Genomic DNA, 14315 nt, shown 5'->3' with positions numbered 1-14315 from the left:
GGAAATCGAGGAAATAACATCCTTTCATTTCTCATAGGCTTTGGGTGTAAGGGTCTAACCATTTTCTGAAAAGATAAAACATAACAATGTCCTATTTCATGTTATGATGGTAATTGTTCAGAGAATTGTATTATGCATGAGGACAACAACAGGTTATTTATAATCAATCTATTAAATGTATGCGTACTGGAACTGATTAGGTATGCTAAAGTATTTTAAGTTAGATGGAGAAAGAGAGTATAAAGTACTACAAATCCATATTCAATGTGTTTTTTAGATACAAATGCCAATAACTGTACATAAAAATGCCTTTGTCTTGTTTTGGTGTAACGGGTCAGCTTTGAGCCCTACTAGGATCAATATCACCCCTAAACCATTGAAGTCAAGTTTTTATCATGGATATAGCATATCTCTAAAGGTAGATTTGACTGGGGATCAACCTGGTCTCCAGTGTGATGTATCCTGTCATGCATCTTCCTCCTCCTGTATGTGTGTGTCTCTTCAGTATGCTGTTCTCTTTCTACTTTTATGTTCTTTTGATGTTCTCTTTGTTTTAGTTTTTTGACATGTGTTCTTTTTTGTGTTGTTCTGTTTTAATTCCACATATTCTTTGTTTCCTGTTGGGACAAAAGCTCCTCCGGTTCTTTTCCTCAAAGGTATATTGCCTTGAGTTTCAACTATTGACTGCATGTGTCTGCTGCATTTTGCCTCTTTCTGGCTCCAGCTAGCGCACCGCACTGCTACTTGTCTGTTTTAGATACCCTTTCTTTACCTTAGAATCTCTTCCGCAATACCACTACACAAAGTGCTCACTGGAAAGTGCAGAGGCAGCCAGACGTACTTGTGTAGTGACAACATTCCGCTCTTTCAACCAGCCCACACACGTCCACAGCTAGTAAAAAGATGCCACACAATGGTTTCATTCTGGCTTTTTTTCATTTCTTTCTGCCTCACACTGTGCAATTTTGACTGTAAACCAGTGGCAGCTTTTTCTCCCCTGTCAGTTAACCTACCCGTGTATTTGTTGGGCTTTTAACCTGACGCTTCCTATAGAGTCAGCAGAGCCTTAACAGACTGAAATAGACAACCACTACACTGTGCTAAGCCTAATTAGTAGTGATCATCTTAATGGCTCCACACGCAGCAGAGTAGATTTAGCCCCAATAATCTTTAAACACTCATAGTGCACAGGGTGCTACTGAAGAGCTATATTTAACACTCAAGTAAAGAAGACTGTGTGCTTTAAAAATCGGAATCACCCTTAATCTATGGTATGAAATAACATTTCTTAATGGGGTCATTTGACTGAATTGAAATACCATTAGTCAGAGAATACTGTAAGTATGGTAAACATTTGAACCAGCCATTTATAGGAAGGCCATTTTCTATAGTTATTTTAAATTGACAAATAATTTAAAAAAGTTTTACTACAGCTGACACTAAGCTTAGATTAAAGTGGTACAGATCCAGAGCAGAAGCCTAAGTGTTTCCGTCAATCATTCCTCCCTAGAGGTTGTCTACTTTCATCCGGTTAAAGCTGCAATGCCACTGTTTTGTTTTGCAAACCCCGGCCACGCTGCAGTATCTGTGTTTGCTACTCTGCTTGAGCTAGCTCCCACCACGCTCTTCCTTCTACCGTGCAACCCCACTTTGAGAACCGAGTCACATGACCTGCTGCTGCTTCCTGCTGCAAATCCCCTGGCAGCTGTCAATCAATCAGACAATGATGTGGAACCAGCAATCATGCTTTACATGATGGTTATGTATCGTTTTCAAAGGGACGACAATAACCCTTGTGTTCTAGTGCTGGGCAAATTTGAGCTGCAGGGTGCGAGTTAAAGTCAAATCAATGTTTTGAGCTTTTATGATGTCACGTCTTAAACAATTTACCCCAATGCTTATGGCATTTGAGAAGTGGTACTTGACACACATATGATTCATTTCATAAGGACAGAACATTCGGAAAGCAATATGATTACCTAAACATAGTACTGGCACGGCATCCATTGTAAATAAAGCTACAGTAAAGCCTCATTAAGTGCAAAAAAGCTTTTGAAAGAGGCTAGAGGCTAGGGTCTCTGTTCAGGCTTTGGGCTCTGTTCAATTAGTAGCGATTCCATTCAGTTTATTTTAAGTGGGACAATCCAATATATAAATGTGTCATTATATTTCAAATTGACTCATTCAGAAAATATTATGCTGGGTCGGAGAAAACTCCGTCTTAAAGTTGATCATGAGAGAGTTTTTTTTTTAAAGGTGCCATGCTATTTTTAGATAAAAGCCCATGAAAATGCCCTATTTGAATGCGAATTGTGCCTCTTTTGACTGATGGAGCAAAGGACTCGCTGATGTCACTGACCTATTTTAGGAATCATCAGAAATAAAACGCTATGCCCTCAAGTGGTGAGCAGGCTTAAAAGGACGTTGATTTAACCAATTTAGGGACAGGAAATGGAGGATGGAGGAACAATGAGTCCCTGCTCAGGAGTCTTTCTTATCATACAGCTTACATCATGAGCGATTTACAATAAATTCCGATTTCCCCCCTGTGAAATCCACACAATGGTATCCATGTACAGAAAAAGAATTGGTCCCGCTTTATTTGAAGTGCATCTTATGAAGGCTTCATAAAGCCTTCATATAGGCTTCATAAGCACTACATAGATGCTTCACAAATCATCTACAACCGTATATCATGCTCTATAAAGATTCATAATGTGGCATAACTGCGTGACATAATCATACATTTATTTGTTCACAGTTGTTCATCTTTTATAAAGCATGAAATACAGTTACAGATGATTTGTGACCCATGTATGCAGTGCTTATGAAGCCTATATGAATGCTTTATGAAGCCTTCATAAGATACACTTCAAATATAGCAGGTCCGATGTAATTTGAGTGAATCATTATGCAAAAGAGGACTGTGTTTAGCTTTGGGACTAATGATAACAATGATGCTCCTCGTGTTTTCCCATGATGTGCAGCAGCAGAGCTTAAAATGGGTTGCCCAGCACTAGAGTCATCATTCTGCTAAATAAAGCAAAACTACACCATGTTTCTGATAGAAGCTAAACTTTGTACTCATAGGCTTTACCCAAAGGTGTTATTTGCATTGCGTGTTCCAAAGGGAATAGTCCATTGTCATCTTTAAGCCACTCTAATTAAATGCAGGTGCCACAGATTGGTATACATGTATTTTACTGACATGCTTAAAAAGATCCCATTGGCAAGTGAAGGTGCAAATTACATTTTGTATACTAACATAAAGAGAGACTAAATTAGGTCCCCTGTGCTGCCTCTTAGACTCTAGTCGCTAACTGTGCTCTCTCTGTTAAAAGCAGACCCCTACGGTGGACATACGGCCTCGCTCAGCCACCGCCATCCAGATGAACAACGCCACCCACATGCAGGAGCGAGATGAGGAGTATGGCTACGAGTGCCTGGACGGCAAGGACTGCACCAGCTTCTTCTGCTGTTTCGAGGACTGCCGCTCCGGGGCCTGGCGGCATGGGCGGTTGCACATCCGTGTCGCCAAGATAGACTCGTACGCTCGCATCGGTTTCCCCACCGCTTTCGGTCTCTTTAACCTGGTTTACTGGATCTCCTATCTCTATCTCTAGATCCAGCATGTAGCCAGCCTTATAATATACGTTCTGCTCCAGCTAGATGATTTTTAAGAAGGGGACCCACTGAAATGTTTTCCTTTTATTTTTGTTTCTGTTCGATTTCATTATTTGTTAATTCATATTTTTCATAATTTCTTTGTATGGTTGAAGCAAAAGTTGTAGCAAAACCAATAGGCATGCAGGGATCTGGTGTCCGATAGTGGAACTACGACTGTGCTTTGGGTAAGCAAGAACCTAAGCTCACCGTAGTGATTCTGCATGACTACGTTTCCCAGATTCCCCTTGGTCAGGTAATTGGTTTATGTAGAAGGTATTCACAATCAGGGCCGCTTCAATGTTTCTTTTGTATCTGCCCTTAGTCAGTATATTAGATTACAGTAAACATTTTCACAGTAAACAAACTTCATTCAAACAAAAATAGTATTAAGCATGTTCCCGTTTTTTTGTATTAACAAGTCACGCATGTACTGTAGAAGACAAACGGAAGATTTGACATCAGCTTAGTTTCCCATTTTTTAAAATATGTATTTATTTATTGCTATGTTCCATCCATCCAAAATCCAAAATAAGCAAAATCTAAAGCACTTTAATATATATATATATAGGTTGAACAGTTAGTATGATTTTCAATTATACTTTGATAGCTAGGTTTCTTTCAGCTAACTGTAAAACATTACTTTAGCACAGTTAAACATTACTTTTTTCATGTGTGGTCAGAGCGCTAGAAAATACTGTTTATGGTCAACTGTACAGACACTGTATATATTTAATATTATGTAGTGGTTTACATTTATTGCATGCACCTTTCAGGCCCAAAATCAACACATGTTTTAAAGGGGCAATCCACAGTTGATACATCAATTTTCAGACATATAAATTAATTATATACTCATAGATAATTGAAGAATATAACTTATAAAGGCCTCAAAAGCTTACTTCGACTGTCGTACCCCATCACAACCCAAGATATAAGCTTGTTTTACTCAATTGTTTGGAAACATTGTAAATGTAAACAAACACTGTATAGCCTCAAAATATGTTTAAAACTATAATTTAGATGTATTGGATGGTCAGTCCTTGCATCATTTAAGAGTGGTTACATTTCTTCAGGTCCATCCCTCAGCTTTTAACCAAAACAGAGGCGGGGTGTCCCTTTGTTATTGTTTAAACTGTAGATTGCCCCTTTAAGGTCTTCTATTGTTGGCTATGGATACAAAAAAAAGAACACTGCTGATTATTAATCTGGATTGTGTCTTACTTTTTTAGGAAAAGTAGAAAATGAGACAATAAAGTCAGATTTTGTCTTATAAATTAACGTTCATCTCTACCAATATGTATTACAAGAGGATCAATCCAGACCTTACAGGCAAAACGTTGTTATATCAACCTTTATTAACTTGTAGACTGCTCTGAGGAACTCATCTTCCCTTTCAAACACTTTGCTATTGGTGGTTATCTTCTTCAATTGACACACAAGTATGGCTGTGCTGGCTCCTATGGGAAGTGTGTAGATAAGAAATAGGCATCAAAAACAAAAGTATGGTTTTCTTACATCAAAACATATTCTGCTCCCTTTCTCTCCCCCACAACCACTTGGTGGAAGTGAATATCACGCAAACGCAGCAAGCAGTGTTTTACTTCATTCAGCTGGCACGTTGAGTGTCTACAATGGAAGCGGCTGTAGTTCTGAATGCCTACACCCATCAAAATGCCAAAACTCTCACTGAGAGAAAACACCCCATTTGTCATAAGACTGAACTGCATTACTTAGTCACTGCATTAAAACAGGATCCATTCCATCTGTCTCAATGGGTGGTTTAGAGGACTTAAGACAAAAACAAACCATTTAACTTGAGGAAGATTGATGAACATGACAGCTACATGGAGAAGAAAGCATCTGCTTGTGACCAGACCAGATGCATAAGCCTTACTCTCTTTTAAGAGAAACACTGTGGAAATTACAATGATCTGATGCTGACATTTTATTGAAAGATCTGGGAGAAGTTCAGGAATTTATTTTTTGTTTGATTTTCTGTTTTTCTGTGTTTATAATGGATCATTAAATCATTAATGTGTTAATACAACATTTCTCATTTATAGTGTAGCACATTGTGAATGTCAACATAAGTACTCAAACTATTTGTGCTTCACGTCAATAATGGTAATGGAACGCTTACAATGCAACTTATGGGGTATTTATATACCCAAATCATGGCCAACCTGTTCCAGAAGAGTACCTTAGGCAGCCAGAGGATGTTAAAGAGCAGTGCTTTAATCTAAATCAGGGTTTCCCAAACACGGTCCTTTGGCCTCCCATGGGTGGACGTTGATTTAAATTACTCATCATCAAGCTTTGATTATTTAAATCGGCTGTGTAGTGCTGGGGAAAAAAACTGAACGTGCACCCCTGGGAGGCCCCAGGACCAAGTTTGGGAAACCCTGATCTAAATGAATAAGTCATTTTACTGTACATATTGTAAATCACATGATATTATGTACATAGTAGATCACAAAAGGAAACAAACATTTATCAAACCCTTCCATTTTTTAAAGGTTTTATTTTCTTCATTTATCCCATTTCATTGATATCATTATTATCATTGTATTATGCTGGACTGTGTGGGATATTGAAGGGCAGGGGTAGTTACGAGGTCTGGAGCCTGCTGGGTTTCTGTTCTACCTGATAATTCATTGCACCCATCTGGTGTCCCAGGTCTAAATAAGTCCCTGATTAGAGGGGAACAATTAAAAAAAGGAGTGGAACTGGCTTCGAGGTCCAGAGTTAAGTTTGAGGGTTGTAGGGTATTTTTCAAGAAAATTGTATTTCCCTATTTAGAAAGCCCTCAAAGAAACAGAGATGGAGAATGTCCTTTGTCAACAAAATCATAGAGACATCCTTTCGTTCTGAAATGAATTGATCTTGTTGTTGTATTTTCTATGTTGTAGTCTACATAGCCTCTAAAGACCAGTTATAGTCTGTTCACTGAATGGTATGGCTAAAACGGTAGGTGGTGAAGTTACTTATTAACCAGCCTCAATTGACAAGATCTTTTCAGACATTTGACTGATGTTAGCTACTCCCGAGGTACTGAACAGATGTGCTACTCTAGTCTAGAGTGATCTTCAGAGTTTCTGCATTAAATTGTAAGGTTTCTTACCAACAACTGTACTACCCATTGTCAGTTGAATGGAGTGGAAAGTGGGTGGAAATTGAAGCTCTTCCCCTTGTGCATTCACTAGTGGTCCTCTATTTTGTACCTGTTACGAAGCTATCACGCAGTACAAGGTTTTGTCTTAAGGGTGTGTGGGGTTTTTTCACTTCTTCTTTTTGTCCACTTGATAGTTTACTTCAGTTAAAATGTAGAGGAATGTAAGGGAGTGGAAGAACAACTTTAAGTGCCAAACTTTGACACAAATGTTATATATCCTTTCAGAAACCCATAGTAGTCAATGATCTCTAAATCAAAATGAACTGTTTTTTTGCACTGGAGTTTTGAGAAATATGTGTGAATGGGAGAAACGCATTTAGTGTTCTTAGAGAAATAAAGAAATAATGTTTAACAGATTTTAAATATAATTTACTATTAACAGCATGAAAATATAAGACATTATTTGTATATCTTCATTACATTTCACAGACGCTCTTATCCAGATCAACTTGCAGTAGTGAGTGCATACATTTTCTGTACTGGTCCCCTGTGGGAATTTAACCCACAACCTTGGTGTTGCAAGCACAATGCTCTACCAACTGAGCCACACGGGACATTATCTCATAGCATTATCTCATGGTTTATAGCTTATGAACAAATATCAAAGCACAAGGACTAAACCATCTTTGAGACACACTTTAATTAATTCAAGTATACCCTCTGTCTTTGAGACACACTTTAATTAATTCAAGTATACCCTCTGTCTTTGAGACACACTTTAATTAATTCAAGTATACCCTCTGTCTTTGAGACACACTTTAATTAATTCAAGTATACCCTCTGTCTTTGAGACACACTTTAATTAATTCAAGTATACCCTCTGTCTTTGAGACACACTTTAATTAATTCAAGTATACCCTCTGTCTTTGAGACACACTTTAATTAATTCAAGTATACCCTCTGTCTTTGAGACACACTTTAATTAATTCAAGTATACCCTTTGAAAAAGAGAATGAGTTAGCATAGGGCAACATTTTTGTTTGTTTGCAAGAAAGGCTGAGCGAGCACAGTCAGAAAGTAGAGATGTTTTTAACTGTGAGAAAGTAGTTACTAAGGTATCAAGTGTATGTATGGTTTATAAATACCCAATGACCAACCCGTCATATTGAACGGTGCTGTCATACAAAATTAGATTATTTATATCAACTATTTAAATGTTACTTTACTATACCCACAAAAACATTATATTGTATTTTTGTGATTTCTTTATTTTCTTATGTTACTTTACACACATATACAGTATGGTACATACAGTATTACACACGGTTAAAGGTTTTGGAAGTCTCCTGGTACTTGGAATGAGATAATCATAAAAGATAGTGTACACAAGATATATAGGTCAATCACAAATATGAATATATTTTACATTTAGGTAGTATTACTATAGTATAGTATAATAGTAGGTGGTATTACTCAGCTTATTTTAATTTGGCTTCCATCTATTCGACCATCTCATGACCTAATTTAGGTTAGAGGAAGACAGAGCATTCAAAGATCAAAGAAGACAGAGTTATTTTATTTGGGGGAAACTACAAATAAGGCCTATATGAAGAGCACATGTAAATAATTTATATTGTTATATATTTTGTCAGACTGGAGAAAAAAAACATCTACAGTACCAGTCAAAGGTTTGGACACACCTACTCATTCAAGGGGTTTTCTGTATTTTTACTATTTTCTACATTGTAGAATAATAGTGAAGACATAAAAACTATGAAATAACACATATGGAATCATGTAGTGACCAAAAAAGTGTTAAACAAATCAAAATATATTTGAGATTTAAGATTCTTCAAATAGCCAACCTTTGCCTTGATGACAGCTTTGCAAACTCTTGGCATTCTCTCAACCAGCTTCACCTGGAATGCTTTTCCAAGAGTCTTGAAGGAGTTCCCACATATGCTGAGCAGTTGTTGGCTGCTTTTCCTTCACTCTGCGGTCCGACTCATCCCAAACCATCTCAATTGGGTTGAGGTCGGGGGATTGTGGAGGCCAGGTCATCTGATGCAGCACTCTATCACTCTCCTTCTTGTTAAAATAGCCCTTACACAGCCTGGAGGTGTGTTGGGTCATTGTCCTGTTGAAAAACAAATGATAGTCCCACTAAGCCCAAACCAGATGGGATGGTGTGTCACCAGCAAAGCACGCCCACACCATAACACCTCCATGCTTTTACGGTGGGAACTACACGTGCGGAGATCATCCGTTCACCCACACCGCGTCTCACAAAGACACGGCGGTTGGAACCAAAAATCTCCAATTTGGACTCCAGACCAAAGGACAGATTTCCACCTGTCTAATGTCCATTGCTTATGTTTCTTGGCCCAAGCAGGTCTCTTCTTATTATTGGTGTCCTTTAGTAGTGGTTTCTTTGCAGTAATTAGACCATGAAGGCCTGATTCACACAGTCCCCTCTGAACAGTTGACGTTGAGATGTGTCTGTGACTTGATTTCTGTGAAGCATTTATTTGGGCTGCAAATTCTGAGTCTGGTAACTCTAATGAACTTATCCTTAGCAGCAGAGGTAACTCTGGGTCTTCCATTCCTGTGGCGGTCTTCATGAGAGCCAGTTTTATCATAGCGCTTGATGGTTTTTGCAACTGCACTTGAAGAAACTTCTTGAAATGTTCCATGTTGACTGACCTTCATGTCTGAAAGTAATGATGGACTGTTGTTTCTCTTTGCTTATTTGAGCTGTTCTTGACATAATATGGACTTGCCTTTCACCAAATAGGGCTATCTTCTGTATAACCCCCCTACCTTGTCACAACACAACTGATTGGCTCAAACACATTAAGAAGGAAATACATTCCATAAATTAACTTTTAACAAGGCACACCTGTTAATTGAAATGCATTCCAGGTGACTACCTCATGAAACTGGTTGAGAGAATGCCAAGAGTGTGCAAAGCTGTCATCAAGGCAAAGGGTGGCTATTTGAAGAATCTCAAATTTAAAATATATTTTGATTTGTTTAACACTTTTTTGGTTACTACATGATTCCATATGTGTTATTTCATGTAAAACATTGTAAAAATAAAGAAAAACCTTTGAATAAGTAGTTGTGTCCAATCGTTTGACTGGTAGTGTATATATCACACCATAATTGTAGTACTGGGTACCTGGGTTCCAAAAACAAAATAAATCTATTATAAATTCCATTGATATCTTAGTTGTTTGCCATCTCTGTGTTTCTTGAGTATTGTACAAAATGGACACTGATTGATTATTGTTAGGGTCTGCATAATATACTAAATGTACTGAAAAAATCCTTTTCATAAGGGAATTGCACACAGTTGTGGAATTTTACAATAAAATGATTGCATTATCAGTGTGTCTTGTTTGTCACATTAATGCCTTGTGGACATTACACATGCACTTCCCTGTTATTCTATGGGATGGCATGGTATAACAAAACAAATGTGACCATGCATCAAAACATGACAAACTAACATTTGCTGCTGATTTCTCACACTGTATTGACCATAGAATACTTGTGAGAACAGGTTAAAATCCTTTTTGATCTACGATAAAGCTGTTGGTGCTGTTCCTGGACAAAAAAAGATGCATATACGGAGGCATGTGAATAACTTTTTGGTTTGCGAGTTGAGGTGTGGTTGACTGTTCAGTGATGTAATGGGAGCATCAGCAGCAGCCCTGCAGCTGTTTGATGTGTTTCAGGGCAGCAGCATGCTAGGCTGGCTGGCTGGCGCAGGGAGACCTCTGCTTTGGCACTTCATCCCCTGGGTTGAGTCGCAGCTGCTGGGTCAGAGATGTCAGCGAATCCCCCTGGTTATTACACAACGCACTATCAAAGGTAGCCTTTCATCTGCAGGGGTACAAGCTCTTCTGAAGAAAAACTGGAATTACAAGGGTCCACCATTAACAATGCAGCACAGCCACTCATTTTTTTCAACATTATTATCATCTTGGTGCCATCCATTCAGCACTCTGGTCCATGGCGAGGTGAGGCAATATTCAGGATCCATTATGCTGCTGAAGTTACAGTTCACTCCTACAGTACATCGATTGAGGTGTGTTGTTGATTGAGGTGTGCATATCCCTGGAATGTTGTCATGAACTCCATTCGATAGGAATTGCTTTTCACCGGGATTATAGCTTGCCATAAACTTGGCAACCAAAGATAGAGGTTTACTAACCTACATAGGCTAGGTGGTTGGAGAGCAAAGTAATTCCATGGACATAACAAAAGAGGGATTCTAGTAATGCGAATTAGAAGACATGCTGCACTTTAAAGGAGAGTTCCTCCAAAAAAACAAATGTCTCTCATCCTACAGATAGGTTACTTATAAAATACTATATGGACCTGGAGAGTCAATAACACAACATTTTGATTTACGGATTAATTAAGCATGGTTGATAGCTCCATTGAGCATGTTTTAGTCCAAGACGTTGCTCAATCTATGTCCAGGAAAAGCCCGTTAGACATACGTTGTTTTGAGTAGGGGGTGCTATCCAAAATTGGGGGAAAATCACCTTTTCCCATTAGCAGTGACTTTGTTGAGGGAAAATGTACATGATACGATTCTGATGTGTTGTTGTCTCACCTAGCTATCTTAAGATGAATGCACTCTGGATAAGCGTGTCTACTAAATGACTAAAATAGAATAAAAAGTTAATAATAAAGCATTGCATGCATCTATGCAGACTAACAATAAAATACATTTCCTAAAGTGATGAGCAGCCTAAGCATAGGACCAGATTTGGTAAAAGTTAGTTTAACTCATGGCTGTTTGCAAAAATGCCTGTTGTGAACAGCACACACATTTCTTTGTACTCCATATTTACAACGGGTGTGTATATGAGAGAGAGAGAGAGAGAGAGAGAGAGAGAGAGAGAGAGAGAGAGAGAGAGAGAGAGAAAATGAGAGGGGTGTGTAAATTAGTAAACACAAGATTGTGCACCATTGACAGCTATACGAGCCATCAAGGAGAAAAGCGCTCACCTTGATCCAGCACCGACGGGGCCACGCCCTGTGTTGCTTGCTAGTGGGCTAGTAAGCCTACGTGTTTGACATGGGCCGGAGCAGGCCTGCAAGCCGAGGGTGAGAGAGTGCCATGTTCCTTATTTAATATTGTTCCCATTCCCTTTTCGCTAGGGTTTAGAATTAGAAAATATAAGTAATAGAACTAATAGAAAATAGAAGTGGGAGACTATTGTGAGCACTGCTCCAGATCACCACAAGGGAGTGAGAAGAGAAGAGGGAGAGAGAGAGGGGGAAAGGGAAAGGGAAAGGGAAAGGGACAGAGAGGAGGGAGAGAGACCCGACTCAACTCAAACTTTCTATTGTACAGCAGAGCATGTGTCTGAATCCTAACCCCCACAACTGAATAGATAAGAACATAAATCATGATCACACCGCTTACAAAACAGAGCTGTGAGCTCTCCATGCAGAAGCGGGCCAGTGCCACTCAACTAAATCAAGCACTTATCACCAGAAACTCCCACCAAAGCACACAATCATTAGAATTAATTGCTAAACAAACCACAACACAACAACCGCATTCAAGAAGAGAAAAGGCACTAATTTCAGTAGCTAACACCATACTATCAACAAGCTATTGTGCATGGTGCACAAGAGTACCCAACACATTAACATTGCAATAATGTGACATTTTGTAACACAGCAATAAAAACAATGAATGCATCCTCAAATAAAGAATATTAACTGCACGGCGGCAGGTTATTAAACCATTGGTCTTACCATGCACGCCGGCAATCATAAAACATCAAAAGTGGCCTTGCGTTCCGGGGTGACCCTGATGAAGGCCCTCATCAGTGCATGTAAGTCCAATGTGTCCAGAATTTCACAGTGAACTTGCATAAGTGTCAGGTGTGTCAGCCTTTTCTGGCTCATTGTGCATCCACGTCTTTAGGTGGTAAAGGGTGGAAAACGCACTCTCCGAGGACACGACAGAGATCGGAAGACAGAGGCATGGTCATATCTCAGTGATGCAGTCATCTCTCAGTGCTCTGACCCGTTCCCTCAGCACATTGGCACATTCGAGGGTGCCGAGTGTACTCAATTTGGTGCTCTGTAGGGTCCTGGCCACTGCCTCACAGGGCCCGAACAGTGCTTCACAACACTGTATGCCAAAGTAGGTTCTTCCTTTGGGTGCCTGTTTGTGCAGTCGCCCGATTTTTGCTCTTGTTGCCCCCTTGACACTCTTGTCATTCTTCAGGTGCTAGATGCACCAGGCCCAGGGTTTTCATCCATTGGGGGGGGGTTTGGCTAGCTAGTACCAGGATTGAAGAAATCCACAAAAAAAATCTGAGAAATTTTGATTTTGATTGACCTTGATCTTCTAACTGCTACCCTACAGGAAGGAATGAACCTCGCAGTAGTGCATTGTCAATGATTGGTTGTAGCCTACAGCTTGAAGATTTCTTCTTATATATATCCCATGTTTTTTTATCTCCCCTACCCCAATTATCTTATTATTTATATCAATAATGCATAAATAAATAAAATGTATTGCAACAACACAAATTCTTATGCCTCTTCAACAGGGGGTGCTGACATTTTGCCATTTCAACACAGGGGCCGCACCCCCAGCACCCCTACTTCCCACAGTTATGCCCCTAGAGTTTTGCAATCATCAATGTTAAAGCTAAGCTGCAGCTGCTTAAAAAATACAAATCGTTACTGACTCTTTCGGTCCATAGAATACATTTTAGTTACTATAGACGGGTTGGTTGTTTAGCAACAAAACCAACGCGTGCGCAACTATGGGGCAGAACAGACAAGATTGGCTTAGATTGTTGACAACAAGTAAACTACATATAGGCTCCAAATGTTTATTGAAAACATAAATACATTTGCACAATGAGCACTTGTTGCCTCACAAATATATCGTTACAGATGTGGGTTAGCTAGCTAGTAAATTTGTCGAGGTAATTGTGGTAATATGTACAGTGAGGGAAAAAAGTATTTGATCCCCTGCTGATTTTTATTTGATCCCCTGCTCCCTTTAAGAGCGTGCTCCTAATCTCAACTCGTTACCTGTATAAAAGACACCTGGGAGCCAGAAATCTTTCTGATTGAGAGGGGGTCAAATACTTATTTCCATCATTAAAATGCAAATCAATTTATAACATTTTTTACATGCGTTTTTCTGGATTACTTTGTTGTTATTCTGTCTCTCACTGTTCAAATAAACCTACCATTAAAATTATAGACTGATCATGTCTTTGTCAGTGGGCAAACGTACAAAATCAGCAGGGGATCAAATACTTTTTTCCTTCACTGTACATGTAGGTAGAGTTATTAAAGTGACTATGCATAGATAATAAACATAGACTAGCAGCAGCGTAAAAGAGGGGTGGGGCAATGCAAATAGTCTGGGTAGCCATTTGATTAGATGTTCAGGAGTCTTATGGCTTGGGGTTAGAAGGTTTCAATAAAAAGATACAACGAGCTGAAACGATTCCCCACATGGCAGCTTCTTGTCATTGTT

At 39.1% G+C, this 14315-nt stretch overlaps 1 protein-coding gene across 5 annotated transcripts in view; it reads left to right on the top strand.

The window, feature by feature from the left end:
• LOC121574025 (gamma-aminobutyric acid receptor subunit gamma-2-like) overlaps positions 1-4645 on the top strand; it is a 60197-nt gene extending 55552 nt beyond the window's left edge. The window contains exons 9-10 of one of the 5 annotated variants that reach the window (XM_041886542.2): positions 633-656; positions 3345-4645. In XM_041886542.2, coding sequence (XP_041742476.2) covers positions 633-656; positions 3345-3623 — 303 coding nt within the window. In that variant the 3' untranslated portion in view covers positions 3624-4645. Of the gene's footprint in view, positions 1-632; positions 657-3341 lie in introns of all 5 variants that reach the window. The other 4 variants (XM_041886541.2, XM_041886545.2, XM_041886544.2 and 1 more) reach the window with 4 other exon arrangements.
• Positions 4646-14315: the final 9670 nt, after the last annotated feature.

Source organism: Coregonus clupeaformis, chromosome 9 (genome assembly GCF_020615455.1).
Source record: "Coregonus clupeaformis isolate EN_2021a chromosome 9, ASM2061545v1, whole genome shotgun sequence".
Taxonomy (NCBI): domain Eukaryota; kingdom Metazoa; phylum Chordata; class Actinopteri; order Salmoniformes; family Salmonidae; genus Coregonus; species Coregonus clupeaformis.
This window is presented reverse-complemented; position numbering and strand designations above follow the sequence as displayed.